The following is a 21,440-nucleotide window of genomic DNA, read 5'->3' on the forward strand; positions in this document are numbered from 1 at the left end:
GTTCCAATTTTTCACCTCTTACCCCCCACCCCCTCCCCTAGATGGCAGGATGACCAGTAGATGTTAAATACATTAAAATATAAATTAGATATACAATAAGTATACATGACCAAAATGTTATTTTGCTGTACAAAAAGAATCAGACTCTGAAATATTGTACAATTAGTTTGTGAAGGAAATAAAAAATGCAGGTGGGCATAAATATAGGGATTGGGAATTCAATGTAATGGTTTTTAGTCATCTCCCAGAGTTCTTTCTCTGGGCGTAGCTGGTTCAGTTCATTACTGCTCCATTGGAAATGATTTGGTTGATCTCGTTGCTGAGGATGGCCAGGTCCATCAGAACTGGTCATCATATAGTATTGTTGTTGACCCAGAGTTCTTTCTCTGGGCGTAGCTGGTTCAGTTCATTACTGCTCCATTGGAAATGATTTGGTTGATCTCGTTGCTGAGGATGGCCAGGTCCATCAGAACTGGTCATCATATACTATTGTTGTTGAAGTATATAATGATCTCCTGGTCCTGCTCATTTCACTCAGCATCAGTTCGTGTAAGTCTCTCCAGGCCTTTCTGAAATCATCCTGTTGGTCATTTCTTACAGAACAGTAATATTCCATAATATTCATATACCACAATTTATTCAGCCATTCTCCAACTGATGGACATCCATTCAGTTTCCAGTTTCTAGCCACTACAAAAAGGGCTGCCACAAACATTCGTGCACATACAGGTCCCTTTCCCTTATTTTTAATCTCTTTGGGATATAATCCCAGTAGTAACACTGCTGGATCAAAGGGTATGCACAGTTTGATAACTTTTGGGGGGAGCTCACAGTCTAATGAGGGAGAAAACATGCAGATAGCATGTACAAACAATAGATTGAACAATTTGGAGATAATCACCTTTGTAGAATGCTGGACATATTTATCTAGTCTTTTCCTGAAGGTGTTCATCAGCCAAACCACTGCCTCCTTAGGCAGCACATTCCACTTTTGGACATGGCATATTCATGGCAGATTCATGGGGCATACCTTCAGAATTGGTCTTCCCAGAAGCCTGGTTCCCTCCACTCAACAATAGCTTTTCAAAATTTCCCTTGAACGCTTAGTCTAGCTCTCTATTTTGTGACTCAATTGTGCTGACCTGTTTTTGTAGTGAACATTCCTATTAAGTTCCTTGGGGACAAGTCATTTTTCATTTCTTTTATTCCTACCACCAATTAGGGAGTCTGAACAAAGGCCCTTAAAAACTACATTTAATTGAGATGGGAAAGGGAATAAACATTTACTGTGTCAGACACTCTGCTAAGGGTTTACAGTTATCTCATTTGATCCTCACAGTGACCCTGGGAGATAGATGATGTTATTATCACCATTTTACAGTTGAGGAAACTGAGGCAAGTGATTTGCCCAGGGTCATACAACTGATAAGGGTCTGAGGCTGGAGTTGAACTTGAGTCTTGTTGCCACTAGACCCAGCCCTCTATCCCCTGAACCATCAGCTGCCTCAAAAATTGGCATGCATTTATTGAATTTACTATGTATTTCTTGAATGTCTATTATGTGTTCAATGCTGTAAACTTTTGGCAAAAATAGTGGTAACTGGGTAATTCTTAATGTCCTTCAAGAACTTGTCAGGAATCACAACCTCATATCATGAAGCAATAGAAGATGAATTGCCTGCCCACAAGCAATTTACAATTAATGTTCAGACTGAAATCCATCATTTAGAGTTGAGAAAGTTTGGCTTAAATTGTAAATGGTTCCCTTCACTTTTCTGTGGAGCACCAAACTGCAGGTGGTGATACAAGAATAGGGGGTTTGCTTTTGAAGAGTTTTGTGTTCACTGCTTGTGTACTGACCCACTTGGTGTTTTCTCAAGGTTTGGGACTGTGAGGTGTGCCCGGTGAGGAGCAATGACTTGTGCTGCACCGGGTCAGACCAACACCAGCTCTCATATCTCTCTCTTTAAGGTTGCCAGCTGCTGGTGTACCCCGGTGCTTTTAATCTGACCACTGGACCAGCACATTGGGAGCTGCTTCAGCGAGGCCGGTAAGATAAGACTCTTTTTAAGAGCTTTTTCCTCCTGAAAAAATTTCCATCTTGGTAGACCACCAACCCATCATGATGACACCAAGGAACCTCCAGCCTGAGCTTGGTTACAGTGGGCAGATCCAGCAGGGAGTGTTGCTCCTTGTTGGTCCCCATGTGACTGCTCCACTTCCCCCCTGTTGTGCCACTGCCTGGGCTTGGGACTGGCATCCAGGATCTAGTTTCTTGAGGCATCATGGCCTGTGGGGCATTGGTCTTGGAATATCTGCATTCAAATCCCACCGCGGAACATCTACTGTGACTTGGGCAAGTCCTTTAACCTCGGTCTGTTTTAACTTCCTTATCTGTAAAATTGTGGTAATAACAGCTTCACAGGGTTATTGTGAACTTCAGGTGAAATAACATACATAAACATTTAGCTATCACCATTCAAATTTCTCCAAAGGTCTATCATATGTAACTTTTCTAAAACTCTCTTCATCTCCTTAACTTCTTTCTTGTTTACTTTGTGGTTAGATTTATCTAATTCTGATAAAGGGAGGTTGAGATCTCCCATTAATATAGTTTTGCTGTCCATTTCTCCTTGCAACTCACCTAACTTCTCTAGGAATTTGGATGCTATTATTACTTGGTGCATATATGTTTAGTATTGATATTACTTCATTACCTATGGTATCTTTTAGCAAGATGTAGTCTCCTTCCTCCTCTCTTTTAATTATTTTGCTTTTGCTCGATTTTGAGATCAGGATTGCTATCCTGCTTTTTTTACTTTAGGTGAATCATAATAAATTCTGCTCTAGCTTTTTACCTGTATTCAGTATATGTACTCTGTTTCAAATGTGTTTTTTGTAACCAATATATTGTAGGATTCTGGCTTTTAATTCATTCTGTTATCCACTTCCATTTTATGGAGAGTTCATCCTGAATGGATGTTCATCATTCAGTTCATCATTCACAGTTAAGATTACTAACTGTATATCTTGCCATTCTATTTTTTCGAAATTATACTTTTCTCTCTTCTTTCACCCTTTCCCCTCCTCATCAGCCTATTGCTTCTGACCATCACATCCTTCAATTTGCCCTCCCTTTTTCCATCCCCACACTTCTTATTCCTTTCTCCTTCTACTTCTGCTCTCCTTTCTATAAACACCCCCTGTCCTTTTCCCTTTCCTATTACCCTATAGGGTAATTAAGTATACTGAATTAAGTATGTATATTATTCCCAAATTTGATGAGATTAAGGTTCAAACAAGGTTTGCCTCCCTCCCTTCTTTCCTTCAATTGTAATAGATCTTTTGTGTCTATTCATGTAATGTAATTTACCCCAGTTATCTCCCCTTTCCTCTTCTCCAGTACAGTCCCTTTTCCACCCATAATTTTTTTTTATATCATCATATTAAAATCAACTTATACCTACGCCTTCCAAGTCTATCTCTTCTAACTGCCCTGACAAAGATACAGTTTTCAAGAGTTACAAGTATCATCTTCCCATGTAGGAATGTAAATATTTTAACCTTAAAAAAAAATTTTTTTTCTTCTCTTTTTGCCTTATGCTTCTCTTGAGTCTTATAATTGGGGATCAAATTTTCTGTTCAGATCTGGTCTTTTCATCAGAAATGATTGAAAATCCCTATTTCATTAAATGTCCATCTTTTCCTCTGAAAGATAATGCATATTTGCTGGGTAGTTGATTCTTGGTTGTATTCCAAGTTCCTTTGCCTTTCAGAATATCATATTCCTTCAGTCCTTTAAAGTGGGAACTACTAGGTCTTGGGTGATCCTGATTGTGACTACTTGATATTTGAATTTCTTCCTGGCTACTTGGAGTATTTTCTCCTTCATCTGATAATTCTGGAATTTAGTGACAATATTTCTTGGAGTTTTCATTTGGAGATTTCTTTCAGGGGGTGATTGTTGAATTCTTTCAATGACTTTTTTACCCTCTGGTTCTAGCATGTCAAGGAAGTTTTCCTTGATAATTTCTTGAAAGATATTATCTAAGCTCTTTTTTTCATTGTGGCTTTCAAGTATTCCAATAATTCTTAGATTCTTTCTTGTGGATCTGTTTTCCAGGTCAGTTTTTTCAATGAGATATTTTACATTTTCTTCTATTTTTCCATTTTTTTAAATTTTGTTTGACTGATTCTTGATGTCTCATTGAGTCATTCATTTCCATTTGTCCAAATCTAATTTTTAGTGAATCATTAATTTCCTTTTTGCATTTGGCCAATTGTATTTTTAAAGGAATTGTTTTGTTTATTGGATTTTTCACCAATTATGTTTTAAGAAATTATTTTCTTTTTCCATTTCACTAAATTTATTTTTAAGACATTTTATTTCAGTATATATTTTTCCCATTTCATCAAATTTATTTTTTAAGTTATTCTCTTCAATCAATTTTGTGTGCTTCCTTTTCTAAGATGTTGGCTTCTCCTCCCAAAAAAACCTTTCATAACTCTCCTGCAAAGCTCTCATTTTCCCCTCCATTTTTCTTCTATCTCTCTTTTAAGATCCCTTTTGAACTCTTCCTAGAAAGGCTTTGAAGCCACTTCATATCCTTCTTTGAGGTTTTACCTGAAAACATTTTGCTTTTGCTGTCCTCTTCTGGTTTTGCGTCCTGATCTTTTTCTCCATTTCCATAGTAGCCCTCTATGGTCAGAGCTCTTTTTGCATTTTTGCCTATTTTTAAAGGTTAAGGCCTGCTTTTAGGACCCAAGAGATATTGTCTGTAGTTTCCTCTGCAGGATTACAGTGGTTTCTTACTGACTGCACTACAGCCAGTGGTCCTGCAGGCTTCCCTCCTGAGGTAGGTGGGCCCAGCCAAATTCTGCCTATTATGCCTTCTATAGTTGTGTTGGATATCTCAGTTATTCTGCTGATCCACTGGCCTTCTGAACCATGACAGAGTAGCCATTGCTGCTGTATTTGGCTAAGAGCCTTCAATTAGAATCCCTACATTGGGCCTCCTTGTGCTGGACTGTGTTCCCCCTTGCCCAACAGACTTTCCTGAAGTCTTTCCAAGATATTTTAAGCTGGGAAACTATTACACTCCCAATGTTTGTGGATTCTGTTGCTCCAAAATCTGTTCAGAGGTTTGATCCTGAGGGAATCTGTGGAGTGCTCAAGCAATGTCTTATCTACTCTCATCTGTCATGATCTAATCAGAGACCTCAATCCATCTCTCCTAACCTGATCATTTTACAGATGAGGAAGCTAAGCCCCAAATTTGCCTCTAGATACATTGTTGATTCCTACATTCCTAAGTTCCTTTTGCCACTCTATGAGCATGGGACTAGAAAGAGAGATAGTGGGAATTGTGGATGGTTGTTGTGTGATGGGTCTGGATGGCAAAGACTGCTAGAGGAGCAAAAGAGTGGCAGCTCCTGAAGGGCAGGGACTGTTTTGCATTTTGTCTTCATACCCCTAGGGCCTTGTCTGTAGTGGGTACTTATTCCAACATTTTGGGGTAAAACTTCTTAAATTGTTTTGTGAGCCCTTCTGGGGTCTTAGAACTGAATGTGGAAATCACGAAATTATGATTTATTTTCAGTAAATGCTTGGTATGTATACATATTTAATATATCCATATAATGTAAACATTTCTCTGGAGAAAAGGGATCATGCATGGAAAAAGTTTAAGATGCTTTGAGTTAGGGCATCTGTGGTCTAATACAGGAGGATTTCTCTCAAACTTCACATATCTAAACTGATCCAGGACTGTCTGCCTTGTGAAATGTTCATCTCTACTAATAAGGGGTGAGAGAGAGATGTCCTCTTAATATATTGGTATCTTTTCTTGGGTTTTCTTGAAATCATGAGGAGTGACTGACTACAGGGATAGGCGGTTGTGAAATCTGGGTTAGCTCCCTGGAGGCCTCAGAATCAGCCGGAGTCAGGATAAGCAAAAGTCCTTGGTCTTTAGGGGGAGAAGTGAAGGGCATCAACAAAACTGCCACAAGCCCTCCACCAACCTCCCTTCTCCTAGTCCTCCTCCAAAGCGAGTCTGGCTTGTCTCACTCCACCCTCTACTCCCTCCTACGATTATCTGTATATACCAAAAAAAAGATCAAGGCAGCACAGAATAATGAGAAAAGGTCCATTTTTCCAAGCATACGCTAATAGAATTGTTGTCCAATAGGTGATTTAGCCTTAAGTACTTGGTTGTCTGATTCCAGTGCACTATTCAGAGTTTCAGCCCTTTACATCTCCCACTTTTTTTTGTTTTAGAACACAGGTGGTCCCGCCATTCCTGACTTCTCAGGGAGGTGAGAACCCCAAAAAGGTGATCACGCCCCCCACTGACTTCTCAGGAAGGGAGGTGAAAGCACTAAAAAGGAGATGATCACGACCCCCCTGACATCTCAGGAAGGGAGATGAAAAGCACCAAAGGGAAGTGGGGGTTGCTAGTGGTTTTCTGGGCTGAAGGGTCTTATTATGCACAAACCCATCAGCATGGGAGGTATTTACACATGCACATAGCAATAACGCAGAGGCTATTAGGGATGACTCTCCCCACAGTCAGTGCAGGCTCGATGTGGTGTAACAAACATGAATTGTACACACAAGTAGTGATATAACAAACAATCTGAATCAACATGGTATTATAAGAGATTTCCAGAAGTCCTAGAAGGAGGGTATATAAACAGTCACATACACCTTCTTCAGCAGCCAAGAGATAGTCCAAAACCAGTCTATTGTCCATTGCTTCACATGTCAGGGAATCCAATAATCTCTGCAAGTCCTGTAACAGTCTTTTTATGTGTTAGGGAATCCAATGATTCCTGCAGATTTTGAAGTCTTACAACAATCTTATCATTTCTCAGAAAATCCAATGATTCCTGCAGATTTTGAAGTCTTACAACAATCTTATCATTTCTCAGAAAATCCAATGATTCCTGAGGGTTTTCAAGTCCAACAATTTTTGATGTCCATGAGTCAAACGCCATAATTGCCAGGCTCTTTCAGTGGTGGGCACAGTCAGCGGCAGAACCAACCGATGTTTCTTGGGTCTTCTCCTTCGTTTCAAAGGTCTGCTCTGTCACTCTCCAATGGACAAGGCGATTATGGCTCGTTGGCACCCATCTGATTCCTTCTCCATCTATAGAGATACAAGCAAACCCTCTCCCCCAAGCAGTTAGCCTATCTGGTCCCTTCCATTCACCACTTTCTGGATCTCTCCACATCACCTGGCGATTATCTAAAGAGAGTGGAGCTGCTCACACTGGACACTGCCCTGGTGGGTTATAAAAACTGTCTGCTGAAGCCAGTGCATCTTTGTAAAAATTAAAAGTTAATATTATAAAGGGCTAAATTTAGAAGTTCTCTAGGGTTATCTGTGATGTCCCCTTTCTTTTGTTTTTGGAGGAGCAGCTTAATGTTTGTTTCTCCTCTCTACTATTGCCTGTCCTTGAGGATTAAAGGGTATGCCAGTAGTGTGTAAAATCTTATACTGTGCACAAAAGTGTGCAAAATGTTTAGAAGTATATGCAGGTCCATTATCTGTTTTTATTGCTTGTGGCACAAACAAAATTGCAAATGCTTGGATAAGGAATTCAGTGACCACTCGGGCTGTCTCTTTTGTTGCTGGTATTGCAAAAGTGAATCCTGAAAAGGTGTCTACCACAATGTGGATAAAAGACAGACGACCAAAAGACTTAAAATGGGTCATATCTGTTTGCCAAATTTCATTGAGTCTCAAACCACAAGGGTTCTTCCTTGGAGGGAGCATAGGAGTGTGGAAAGGAAATGTAAAGCTTCTTGAAATAAAAGAATATTGGCTAACATGGTTAGAAGGCTATTTGCCTTTGAATTACCATCAAAAATAGGACCTGGAAGTCTACTACGAGAGTGGACATGCAAGATATAAATCTTACCTGGATGCTTTCTCACTTGCTCTTGAAGTTCCTTAAAGAGCTGATATATATTAGAAACTACAAATTTTATTTGGGCTGTGACAATTTTTTTGTACCACACCTACTGAATAGGCCGAATCAGATATTATATTTATATCTCCTGGATAATAAGTAAGAGCTAGAATGATTGCATACAGTTCATTCTGCTGAGTGGACTGAAAAGGAGTTCTGATTATCTTTATAGTTAAGTCACGAGAGTATATAGCACAAATACTATGTTTGAATGCATCTGTAAAGATAGTTGGTTCATTAAGAGGAACTTTAGAAACCTTTTCTTCAAGAATCCATGGCCAATTATGTAATAGTCAGGTTATCTTTAATGGAGACCTGTGTGTAAAATTTGGAGTTGTGGCCAATAACATTTTCCACTCTGGGATGGTTTCACAGCACACAGTAATTTGTGCATTAGTATAAACTGTGTATATCTTGTCAGGTCTTGTTCCAGATAATTGCACTGCTTGCTTAGTGGCCTTTGATAAAATTCTAGCCACAAGCACTGGGTAAGGAGTAAGACTTTGTTCTGGTTGTGTTGGGAGGTTTACCCACTCTATCACACTGTCTCCTTGATGAAGGACTGCTGTGGGTGCCTCTTGTGTGGCAAAAACTGATATTTCCAAAGGTTTTTGAGTGTCTCTTCCAACCTCATTGGATAAAGCCAGTTCAAGCCTCTTGAGTTCTTTTGTAAGCTGATATGGTGAGTTTAAAGCACTGTCTCCCCTTAAAATGTCATATAATGGTTGCAATTGATAGCTAGTCAAGCCTAACACTGGACACATCCATTGGGTATCTCCTATCAATTTCTGAGAGTCATTTAAGGTGTTTAGCTTGTCTGTTCTTAAGGAAAGTTTTTGTCCTGTAGAAGCACCTTAGGATATACTTCATATCCTAAATATTGAAAAAGACATGTCTTTGAATTTTTTCTGGAGCTATGTGCAATTTTTAATTTCTTAGTGTTTCTATGGTCTTTTGTAGACATGCTTTTAACATCTGCTCCTCAGGTGCACATCCCAATATATCATCCATGTAATGTAATAATATTACTTTTGGAAATGGTTTTCTTACTGGAGTAAGAGAAGCAGCAACATACATTTGACACATAGTAGGGCTGTTTTTCATTCCCTGTGGCAAAACTGTCAATTCATATCTTTTATAAGGCTCAGCTAAGTTAATGCTGGGCACTGAAAAGACAAATCTTTTCATATCCTCCTTATCTAGAGGGATAGAATAGAAACAATCCTTAATGTCTATTACACAAAGAGGCCATTCTCTAGGCAGTTGAGTAGAAGTTGGAAGTCCAGGCTGAAGAGTTCCCATAGTTTCCATCTGTTCACTTACTGTTCTTAATCAGTCAACATCCTCCATTTTCCAGATTTTTTTTCTTACAACAAATACTGGGGAATTCCAAGGACTTAGAGAAGGTTGTAAGTGTCCTTGGTCAAGTTGCTCCTGTACTATATCTATTAAGGCCTGAATTTTATCACTAGCTAAGGGCCACTGTTGTATCCATGCTGGTGTATCAGTTTTCCACTGAATAGGAACAGGTGAGAGTGTTGGCAGGTCTTCATAGCAGCCCTGCCTAAAAAACTGAAGTACTTATTTGTAATCCTAATTGTTTTAAAATGTCTCTTCCCCAGAGATTTTTTTTTAATAATTAATAACTTTTTATTGACAGAGCCCATGCCTGGGTAATTTTTTACATTATCCCTTGCACTCACTTCTGCTCCGATTTTTCCCCTCCCTCCCTCCCTCCACCCCCTCCCCCAGATGGCAAGCTGTCCTATACATGTTAAATATGTCACAGTATATCTTAGATTCAATGTATATGTGCAAAACTGAACAGTTCTTTTGTTGCACAGGAAGAATTGGATTCAGAAGGTAAAAATGACCCATCTTCCCCACAGATTGATGGGAATTTTTTCAACTATAAAAGGAATAAAAACTACTGTTTTGCCTTCAAAAGTTCATCTCAAAGGGGTAGCACTAACTTCAGCTGCTATTGATCCTCCTATGCCAGACATATAGGTGTCTGCCTTAATCTTTGGCCAGTGACTGGGCCAGTTGGTACCTCTAACAACTGTACAATCTGCACCAGTGTCTTCCACTCCTTCTAATGGTAGGGCATTATATAGACCGTGAGCACAGGTTGGTCAGTTGTTACAGCTGCTGTCCAGTATATTCCTGGATTTTGTGCCTTGGAGTTAGAATCTGGGCGACTGACTCTCACCAGATTGCTTATTAGGAGTCTTCTCCTGGTTGATAAGTCACACATTGTCTACCTGTATTAGTGATTGGGATATTATCTATACACTCTCCAGTTTCCCACATTAGTGTATGGATGGACACTGTTTTGTACGTACTCTCAGGAGATGAAATGGTCAAGCCTACTGTGCCTGGAGGCAAGGGATGCATTGGCTGGAGAGGAACAGATTTCACCTCTCCAGGGGATAGCTTAGTAGTTCTAGCTGCATACAGCTCTATTCTCCCCAATTGTAATCCCTTTCTCCCATCAGATGGCTTCCTTGCTGATTGGTTATGTTTGGGTATTGAACTTCTAAAGGCTCTCTGGGTGTAGCATCAACTGCCTTCATGCCCCAAGTATTTTTTGCCTTGGGCCTGGGGCTGGGCCCCCCATCCCGTTTTCCTGAGTCAGTCTACATTTTGAGGCCCAATGGAATTTTGCATTTTGGACATGGGGTTTTGGGTCTTGTTCTCCCACCCTGTTTTCTCACTGTCTCTATGCCAACGTTGAGCTTTCAGATGCCCTACTTACCACATTGGAAGCATTGATGAGTCTCTCTGGAAGTCTCTTGCCAAAAGGGCCCGTCTTCCCATGTTGGGATCTTGGGAAGTCTGCATCATAGCCTGGCTATAAAAGGTATTTGTACCCACTGAGGCACAGCGTGTTATGATCTCCTCTAAAGGAGCATCCTTGCGCAGTCCTAGTATAATTCTTCTATGAACCTCATTAGCATTTTTTTTAGCAAGTTGCTTATCATAATGTCTGTTGCTGCATTTTCATCATTAGTTTGTACGACAGCTGTCTGCAGACGTCCCACAAAATCAGCAAAGGGTTTATTTGGCCCTTGTGCTACTTTTGTGAAGGCTTCTCCTTTGTCCTGTTCACCTGGGATAAAACCCCATGCTTTGATAGCAGCAGCAGCAATTTGTCCATAAGCTGCTAAGGAATAATTAATCTGTACTAAAATTTCTGCATAAGAGCCTACACCTATTAATTAGTCACAAGTTATTGGAGGATTAACTCCACTTTGACTATTTTGTTGGGCTTATATCCTACAGAACTCACTATATTCAGGAAGCCATAAGTTTTGTCCAGGTTCTAACCATGTCCTTTCTATAGATTTCCAGTCCCTAGGGGTTAAGACTTCATAAGCCAAATTCTGTAATAACATCTTAACATAAGCTGATGTAGCCCCATAAATAGTGAAAGCCTTTTTCACGTCTTTGAAGATTTCTAGATCAAAAGGAATGTATCTTCTACTTTCTCGACCTGAGGAGTTAAAACTGTTGAATCACAGGATACATTTCTATTCTCATTATCAGCTGTATTCTGCCCTTCTTCTGTGGCTTTAAGTAGTGCCTTTTGCAATCCAGTCATAGGAGGGGGTGATTGCTGGGGGGGAGGTGCTGGTGATATCACTGCCCCTCCCACTCCTCCCTTTACCCCAAAAGGTGAAGTTGATGGGGAGACGGCGTAGGTGGGATTGAAGCTAGATTGTGAGAGTGAGAATCACCACCCCTTCAAGTTCACTTAACTCCTCATGCCCTCTGGTGATATTGCCATAAATCTGTCTTACTCTTTCTCCTCACACTTCCTCATCTGGCTGTTCTTAAAACTTTTCTTTTTTTTCTAAAACCTGCAGGATTCTTTAAGGCCAATTGTATTATGTTGTATATATATAGAACGTTTCCTTGGAAATTGAATCAGGACCTTTATCATTAGAGTAGTCACATAGATGATCTCCTACTAGTTTCCAATTATCTGCCTCTATTTCTTCTTCCTTGAAGAACCAAGGGGACGTGTGTTCTAATGTACCCAAGAGTCCACTGATCTGCTACCAAGTTACAAGCAAACCCTGTCTCTTGATCAACCTAAGTATGCTTTCTATAGCTCCCCCTCTGGGAGGGGGTGGGGGTGGAGATGAGGATGGGAGAGAATCTCTTCCTAATATCTGCCCCATTTCAGTTAAAAAAGGTTACTAGTTTAGCCCTTAACAAAGTAAGTTCCCTGTTTGTCTATTAAAATACTCACCCTTTTCCCTGGTCACTGGGGACTTCTTCAGTGAAATTAGGGTCCTTGGTTCGCACGTTGGGCACCAAAATGTCAAGTTGGGATTAGCTCCCTGGTGGCCTCAGAATTAGCCAGAGTCAGGATAAGCAAAAGTCCTTGGTCTTTAGGGGGAAAATGAAGGGGATGGACAAAACTGTCATATGCTCTCCACCAACCTTTCTTCTCCTGGTCCTCCTTCAAAGTGACTCTGGCTTTTCTTACTTCACTATCTAATCCTTCCTTCAATCCATATACACCAAAAGATCAAGCCAGCACAGAATAGCGAGAAGGGCCATTTTTCCAAGCATATGCTAATAGTTATTATCCAATAGGTGATTTAGTCTTAAGTGCTCAGTTGTCTGATTCCAGTGTACCTATTCAGTTTCAGCCCTTTACAGGTAGTGTGCCCCAACAATACATCAGAGACTAAAAATAAGCTTGACAGACACAAATATAGCCTGGCTTCATTACAATTGCTCCTGCCCAAAGTCTTATTCATACATGGAGGCTTGCTTTCCCCAAATCCTGTTTTATTCAATATTACTCTAAGTCTAGTCATGGAAGCCATGTCTGTCTACACAAGCAAAGGAAAACGTGTCTGTGGCTGTGCAAGGCCAGGCCTTTGACCCCAGGTGATTGTCAGTGATTATTATTGAACATGAAGGGCCATATTGTGGATGTCTGGAATTGTACCAGTTTGTTCTTGTCTTCAGTTCTTCCACATTTTCTTTGGCTTACTAGTCTCTTGATATTTTGTCCCTGAGAAACTCTTCTATCTTGTTCAGCCAAAAAGGTGCCTGCTGGAGTGTCCTCTCCTGGAGGAGTACTGGAAAGTATTAGCAGTCATTCAACATTTATTAAGTGCCAAGTACTGCTAAGCATTGGTGATAGACACAAAAGATAGTTCCTGCTGTCAACAAGCTTACAGTCTAGAGGAGAGACAATATATATAAGCATCTGGGTCAGGAAGTTTGCAATATGATGAGATTCTCATGATAGGACTTTTTTTCTCATCTTTTCATTTTAGTGCTGTAGACAATCAAGTGTTTGTGGCCACTGCCTCCCCAGCCAGGGATGTGGATTCCTCTTATGTTGCCTGGGGACATAGCACTGTGGTGAGTCCATGGTAAGTGTTTTGTTCTGAGTCCTCTGATACTACCTTAGTTTATTGCACTTGTGTTCAGAACACCCAAGAGGAAAGATGCAAGGAGATCTCATAAACTGATGAGGAAAGAGCAATGATTTTGAAGTCAGAGAATCTGAGATCATATCCATCTTTTAAACTCTCTAGGCTTCAGGTTTCCTTCTTTATAAAATAAGGTACAATGAGGTGATTTTTAAGACCCCTTCCATTTTTAAATGTATCATTCTATTTGTTCCTTTGTGATAAAATCTCGGTCCAAGAATCCCTTTCGAGTTTTCTCTAGCATTTTGTCAGTTTTATCTGTGCATGGTGGGTGGTTTTTTAACAGATGGATCTGGGGAGCTCATGTACATAGCAGAGTATAGTAAGCTTCAGACGTAGGATTTGAATCCAGGTTCTCTCACTTCAGAATCAATGCTCTTTCCACACTGACTCCCATCAGCCCAGTGGCAGAATAGTTAATTGAAAATTTTTAATTTTCCTTTTTCTTTAATTCTTCCTTTTCAAACAGTGAACTATAGAGTTCTAGGAGGCATTTTAGGGCATGTATGTTTAGATGTGTTTGGGTTATAATGTAAATCTTTTTTTTTTTTTAGTCAGGTCAGATGTGCAGGAAAGAATTGTGGAAATCCATTTTGTCTGATTTGTCTATGAAACAAATTTATTTGTAGCTGCCTAATCAACTAAATAAGCATTAACCACTGAGAGATAATCACAGAATTTCATGTGGGACAGTCCTTCCCTTGAGATTCAGATGTGATTGGAGGCCCTGTGGGTACCATGTACTGATGCCTTCTTGTCACAAAGCACAGTGAGTGGTCTTGGTCCCTGGAGAACTCAGTGAGGAATCCAAATTCTGCAGAGACCCTTCAGCCTAGCTCCCTTGTCTTATAAGTGAGGGAGCTAAGACCATCAGAGACCAAGTGTTACACAGCTAAGGAGATTTCAGACCTGTGCTCTCTTTCAGCTGCACCACTAGTGCAGCTACTAAACACATCTTTTTCCCGTGTTGACTCCTTTTACAGGGGAGAAATTCTGGCCCAAGCTGACACCGATGAAAGCATCGTGTATGCAAACATAGGTGAGACTTGGTTACTAACTTGCACTGCTACATTACTTTGCTTTTCCAACTGTGGCTCACCAATTATGACTTCGTATGACTAGTCATATGATGCCTCCTAGGAAAGAGCTGGTAAGCAGGGGATAGAAGCCTAGAGGGTGAGAAACTGAAGCCATCCAGTTCTACCAAACCACAAAAAGGACCACCAGCCTTAGTAACAAGTGGTGATCAAGATATCAATTATTTCTCTTAGGAAGTACTTTCCTGACATCCAGCCTAAGAACATACCTCTTGGTACCTTGCACCCATTGCTCTTGGTTCTGCACTTCTTCCCATGACAACACTTCAGTTTTCACATGATGCTGAGGCATGTTTTCTCCCAGTTAAGCAGATTGCAGCATGCATACATTCAGAAATGGCCAGTCTGCTGGTTTGTTTCACTTGACTGTATTTATTAAAAGGATAGGGCAGGATCTTTGGGAAGTGACAGTAACATAATAAAAATATCAATAAAACCCTTAAATACCAACTAACCATCTCCATGAAAGACTGGAGTATGGCACCCCCTGGCTTCTGACCCTGGGACTTCCTCCGGGAGCCTCCAGTAATGAGATGTTGCTCCCAGAAAAGCCCAGAGGAGGCTGAATTTTAGTAACACAACTTGCTCTTTTTGCAGACCTGAAGAAGTTGTTTGAAGTTCGCCAACAAATCCCTGTTCTCAGCCAGAAGAGGGCAGATCTTTATGCTGTGGAGTGGAAAAAGGTCTGAGGGACCCGGATTGCTGCAAAAGATCTATATCCAGATCTTTGAATTCTTTTAGATTTCAGCCTTTTCCTAGTGGTGAAGGGTAAAGAAATTAATCCAACAATAGACCACACACACTTGAGGTCCTACAGAAGATTTATCATTAGTTACTTGGTCTTGCTATGCAGACCAGTCAGAATAGCGACAAAGTAGCAGAATAAAGTGTTGTTAGGATTAGGGGCAAAATTCACATAAGATCAAGGTGCTCATGGGCACCATTCATTTCATGGAATTGAAAGTTTTTTATCCAAAAAGCCGTTTTGTTATATTGCCCCACAAGTGCCTAAGATTTCAGACCTGGCTTATGTTTTGGGGACATATGTTTTGCTTGGTTATACTCCTTAAAAAGGAGAAATTTTTATCCTGTGGCAAAAGGGGCTGGGTATTGTTGCTGCCTAATGATGGGATGGGGAAAAAAAATAAAGTTTAGAAATGGGGCAGTTTTGTGATGGGTTAAATTTATTATGTTTCTTTTTTAAATGTTTATGTTAAGTATTTTTTAAAAATTATTTAAGATACCTAACATTATATTTCCATTAAAATTAAGAATTCCCCTTCCCTATCTCATCTAATTTATTCTCCTTTGTGAGCAGAATTGTTCTCACCAATCAAACCTCTCAGACTGACAAATAATTCTCTGGAGTTTCTGCCTAAGTAAATCTACATATCAGGCTATTTCCTATTAATCTCTCTGACAGTATAAGTTGCCTTCCACAATGTAAGTGAAAATGACAAACTTTAAGAGCCATCCTTGCAGCTTAACATCTGGAGAAGGAGTTTCTATACAATGTAAATGTGCTTAATTAAAAAGTGTGAATTAGCAGTACTACACAAAATTCCATCCTCAACATTAAGAACCCCAAAGTGACTTTCTTCCCATGTGTTGCTGGGTTATCTGTCTCATTTTACCTTTTGTTTTTTGCAAGGAAAAACAAAAGGTATCATTCCCTTTCCCATATATTTTAAATATCACCTGTACAAGAAGGTGCCTTAACTTTAATAAGTCAAAGCAAAACCAAAAACTTACCTCATACCTTTACACCATCTTTTTCTGGGACTTTTCAAGGAACTTATATGGACTCATTACAAGATCCCCGAATCTATCTCTAATATCTTTCCCCTCTTTCTACCTGTATCACAGTTAAAAGCATCGCAATATCAAATTACGTGTGTGTATATATAATTATATATATATAAAACCAGTTTAGATGCAATGTAATTCAAGTCACATTCTCTCTTCATTCCTTTCATATTTATATGTATTTGCAGGCCTATGTGTGATTGCCCATTCCCTTCCTCCCCAACTTTTCCTTCTTAAAGGATTGCCAATACAACAAAACTCTAGGTCTTAGGTTTCATTTGACTACAGCTGACCCTGAATATTAAGATTCTGTAAAAACCCTTTTTTATCACCCTCCACTAGAATAAACATTTCATCCATGATAGATCTAATTGTTCACCTATATATGTCCCTTTAATTTTTCTTGACTTCCATATTTAAAAAAAAAAAATCCCTTATCTTACTGAAGTCATTTCTTCCTTGTAGAATTACTCAATTTTACAAGTTACTCTTGATTGATACTTGCCTTTGAAGAATTTGATTCCATATCTCCTTTAAAATGATAGTTGCTGAAGAGCCCAATTTCCTCAGCGTTTTGAGTTTTTTAGGTTGCTTGAGGTATTTTTTTTTCTTTTATCTGGAAACTATTCAAACAATGACATTCTTAGGAGTTTCCATTTTGAGATTTCTATCAATCAGATGATTGATAAATTCTTCCATTTTCAAATTGTCTTCTTGTCTAATATAAGCACGTTTCTTGATAGAACCAGTTCCCCCACCTGGGGGATGGGAGAGATTAAATGATTTTTATTAACTTTCCTTATTTGTTTCCAGGATAGGTTGTTTCTGGTGAACCACCATTTATTTTGTCCATTTTTTTTACTTAATGATTCATGTCTTGTGGAATCATAAATTTGGTTCATTCTGTTTCTTAAGGATCTTGTTACCGATATAGTTTTGTGCCTTGTGTTCTTTTCCCCTTTCTTCCATTTCCTTTAATGTCACTTTAAATCTCATGAATCATTTCAAGAATTCTAATTATTATTTATTATGGGCTGCCCAACCAACCACCTTTGGGATTTTTTGCTAAGTTCGTATCTTAGAAGAGTCTTTTAAAAAATATTTATATTCATTTTTGTTGCTGAGGCCTTAGTTGAGTTTTAGGTTCTCTGAGAGCAGGGCAAACTGAGGACTCTTCCTTTGTCTCAGAGATCTTTCTTTAAATGGACTCTCCTCATGAGTCAAAATGAGTTAGGGCTAATTCTTTTTGATTTATACTTATTTTTCTTCACTATAGATGTCAAAACCTCCTCTTCTTTTTGTGTCTGGACTTAAACTTTCCTTGGAAAGGGCAGAGGATTTTCCTCTTCTGCTAAAACAGACTTAGTTTAAATGCCTTTTAGGAGAAGGGAAGAAAACATTTTTAATTACCTCATTAAGTTGAGACACATTTTTTCCAGAACTGGCTAAGGCCCACTTCACCCCTTCTTTCCTCTAAAAGCAACAGGTGTATATGGTGAGATGTTTCTACTGAAATCTTTCACTGTCATTCACCCCTGGATTTGTTTCTTCACTGATAAAGTCTTTCACTTACACCTTCTAAGAGATCTAACTCATTTCTACCACTTATCTTAGAATTGTGCTGTGTGGTTGTTCAGTGATGAGGGAAAGCTGTTTATGATTTTTATTTTGTATAGTGAAACACTTATTAAATTTCAATTTTCAGGATATCATAGTAGCAAAACTTGGTTTCAGATATGGAACTTAAAAATCTTTGATTTTTTAAAATCATTTGAATGATGCTCTAAAAATAAAGGTTGTTCATAGTTTTTGCAGGGTCAACAGTTCTATTGAAGTTTTTTTTTTTTTTTTTAAGGAAATGTTGGGTTTGAAGGAGGGAGAAAAACTGGGTTAGCCATTATGGAAGGCAATCTGGAATTATTCTAAGCAAGTAACTAAAATTCCCTACCTTTTCAGAAGACCAATGATGGGCAAATGCCTTAAAAACCATTAATGATAAAAAGCCTCATATTTATAACAATGCTTTTCAAAAATAGCATAAAACTAGGAACAAAGCAGAAACCACCCAACTTAAGTTATGATGAAACAAAAAGAATTTGAATATGATGTAAGAAATCAATAGTGATGACAAATGAAGGCAAAATGGAGCAGTAAGTTGAATGAGGAAACACTATACATGAAAAGAAAAAAACAAAGGCTGTTTCCTAACATCAATGTTAAAATAACACATCCTAAATAAAATAATTTACTTTGTTTCCTATTCTCATCGCCCTATACTATTGAAGAAACAAAAGTACTAATGATTACTATAGTTTGTCGCTCTCCATAATGTCAGTTGCTATATTGTTGCACATAATTTCTTCTACTCTTCTCGTAGGATCCATGGGTTTAAGTGTTATGTTAAAAGCCAGTTTGCTGATCTCTGCTTTTAAAGAAACACTTTTGGCTTATTTATCCTTCTGTATACGTCATTCTGTTCTAACACCGAATACTGCTGACATTTTCTAACAACTACCATTACTTTTATAGCAGGAGGCTGCTACTATTTGGTAATTCCTTATCTATTGTTCTAGCTTTAAAAAATGAAGTTAGGATAAACTTGAATGTAATATTTATTTGGTGAATTTACATGTGAATTCATTTACAAAAGAAAAGTTACAGACAAATGTAGCTTTCAGTGCAGTTTCAAATATTTTAAGAACAGGCAACAGTCCGTGAAGATTTGGAATGATAATATTGAACGGCACATGCGTCATTTTCCTTTGTGTGGTTTTTTTCTACCCCTCCCCGGGGGGGGGAGGAAGGGAGAAGAGTAGAAGAAAATGTCAGTGTCTATGAAAATAAGGCCATGCAAATAAAAACCCTTTTAAAGAATCAGAAGAATTTTAAGTTGGGGATAAAGCAACCTCTCCTGAAGTCAGCAGTGGTTGTCTTGGAAGGTACATAATTTAAAGACTAAAAATGGAGAGAGAGCCCTTAGATCTGAATTGTCATTATCCTGGTTGTCAAAAAATTTTCACTTCCCAATTTGCTACCTTTAGACCCATGATCTCCTCAAGTCAGAAGTTACCCCTACTATGAAAGAGGAACCAATTTTACAGGTACTAAAAAGGTAGTGTTCACGCCTACAAAGTTTATTTGGTTTCAGAAATATAAGCACCCAGTGAACGCTGACCCTTTGGATAAGCAGTCCCCTTACCCCAGGCCCTGTACACTAACAAGATTTTAGTTTCCCAAAAGGATGACAGAAGGCCCTATCATACTGTGGTATGTATTTTCTAAGGCTAAAATTTAGTGAGACACTATCTGATGGCCCACTGCTTAAAACAAAAACAAAACCCATGCAACAAAAACAGGACACTCTGCTAGTTAAATTAGGATTATAACCAAAAAAAACCAAAACAAAACAAAAAAACTAAAACCAAAAAAACCCAATCTGAATAAAATAACTAGAAATTAAGTATGAGTTGCAGATTGAATGAGGATAAAACTGTAAACAGATGGTCAGGTTTCCTAAATTACCAACAAATTCCTAGATATTGGCACTCAGGACCTCACAACAAAGGGCTCACTGAATTAACGGCATCCCACACATACTTTTACATAAAAAGTAATGCCTCAGAAAAGGTACTATTTCTAACTCTGTTACTATAACTTGGTGAAACACTCAAGCATTTGCCACTTGACATCGTAGGCTCTTGGCAATAACATTTAATAAATTGCACATTGCTTTACCAAATTTTTTTTTACTAGCTATTTTAAATCAAATGTTTCCATGTATCACACTCATTCCATTTTTATTTAGATTATATACATAAGCCATCATTTGAATTTCTTTAAAAAGTGTACACCATTAAATCTAGCAGTACCAAGTTCAATAAATAGTATTAAGCCTTTTAAAAACCCACCTCATTTTACATCTTGAGTGCTCTATTCCCTCAACAGTAGCAATGCTATTCAAAGTCATATTCTAAGTCTGTCAGCTTCAAAGCAACAGACTTGTTTCTGTATAGTTTATTATAGCAGTTTGTGGTTGCTTTAGATTTGAAGTTATGTTTCTCATCATTTATTATTGTCTCTGTGGGAAATGATCAAATTGATTGGTAGTTGCCACCAGGTTCTTCCTAGAGTTATGCAGAAGGCACACTGTGCCTTTCATCATATTAAGGTTCTCTCTCAATTTAGCTTTAAGAAACAAAACCAAAAAAAATCTCAAAACAAAAACATATTTTTTTCTTTGAAAAACAAATAATCAATCCATAGGGATTAATTGTATATAAAAGAAATCTATTTTACTAGTACTCGCCATATTATTTTAAAAACCAACATGCTGTAAAATGTTTATATATATATTTATATATATACCATAAACAAAATCATCCAAAACATAATCACTTCCCTCCTCCCCCCAATGAACAAATCAGTTTTTATTTGCATGGCCAAAATATCCTTTGTTCCCTCTGCAACATTGTTTTGGATATCCCCTTCTGTTGCATTAGGGAATAAGCTTCAACACTGCATACTTCCTTGAACAGCCACTCCCACAACACCTAAACATTAAACAGATGTAACAAATGACAAACACCACAAACGGAAAAAAACTAAGTTCCACCATTCACCACGGTCTGTGATCTCATCTGTAGGGCTTGGTTGAAGTATGGGCAAACGTCTAAAAAGTGGGTCATTTTTCCTTTCCCAGCTGTTTTACAATGTAGGAGGTTTTAATCCGTATTTCTTTGCAACTTCTGTCTGAGCATAGGCAGCATCACAAAGTGAATAGAGGTGTGCCATTTCCATTTCAGATTTGGCCAGATTAATTGCCTTGTTGAACATGTCAATGGCTTTATCCATGTTTCCCCTGAAAGGACAACAATCAAAGTCAAAACAACAGCATAAATTTTATAACTAGAAAGGGAAGGGATAAGGATAGTAATGTAAACAAAATGATGGAGACGAATACTAAATTTAAAATGAAATTAGTTAGTTGCTTTGTATTTGAAACTTTATTAGTGGGTATTATTCTGGGCAATACCAGAGAAGGGGAAATGAATTTTTGTTCATGAGATATAATTTTAAATATTATTATCAAATTTTTACACAG

At 38.5% G+C, this 21,440-nt stretch overlaps 2 protein-coding genes across 3 annotated transcripts in view; one reads left to right on the plus strand and one right to left on the minus strand.

The window, feature by feature from the left end:
* NIT2 (nitrilase family member 2) overlaps positions 1-17,423 on the plus strand; it is a 29,156-nt gene extending 11,733 nt beyond the window's left edge. For both annotated transcript variants that reach the window (XM_031959570.1, XM_031959571.1), the window contains exons 7-10: positions 1,972-2,050; positions 13,278-13,376; positions 14,420-14,475; positions 15,131-17,423. In XM_031959570.1, coding sequence (XP_031815430.1) covers positions 1,972-2,050; positions 13,278-13,376; positions 14,420-14,475; positions 15,131-15,222 — 326 coding nt within the window. In that variant the 3' untranslated portion in view covers positions 15,223-17,423. The remainder of the gene's footprint in view (positions 1-1,971; positions 2,051-13,277; positions 13,377-14,419; positions 14,476-15,130) is intronic.
* A 1,510-nt stretch (positions 17,424-18,933) lies between these two features.
* Positions 18,934-21,440, minus strand: part of TOMM70 (translocase of outer mitochondrial membrane 70) — a 36,693-nt gene continuing 34,186 nt past the window's right edge. The window contains exon 12 of the mRNA XM_031959569.1: positions 18,934-21,197. Within this exon, the coding sequence (XP_031815429.1) occupies positions 21,044-21,197 (154 nt within the window). The 3' untranslated portion in view covers positions 18,934-21,043. The remainder of the gene's footprint in view (positions 21,198-21,440) is intronic.

Source organism: Sarcophilus harrisii, chromosome 3 (assembly GCF_902635505.1).
Source record: "Sarcophilus harrisii chromosome 3, mSarHar1.11, whole genome shotgun sequence".
Lineage (NCBI taxonomy): Eukaryota > Metazoa > Chordata > Mammalia > Dasyuromorphia > Dasyuridae > Sarcophilus > Sarcophilus harrisii.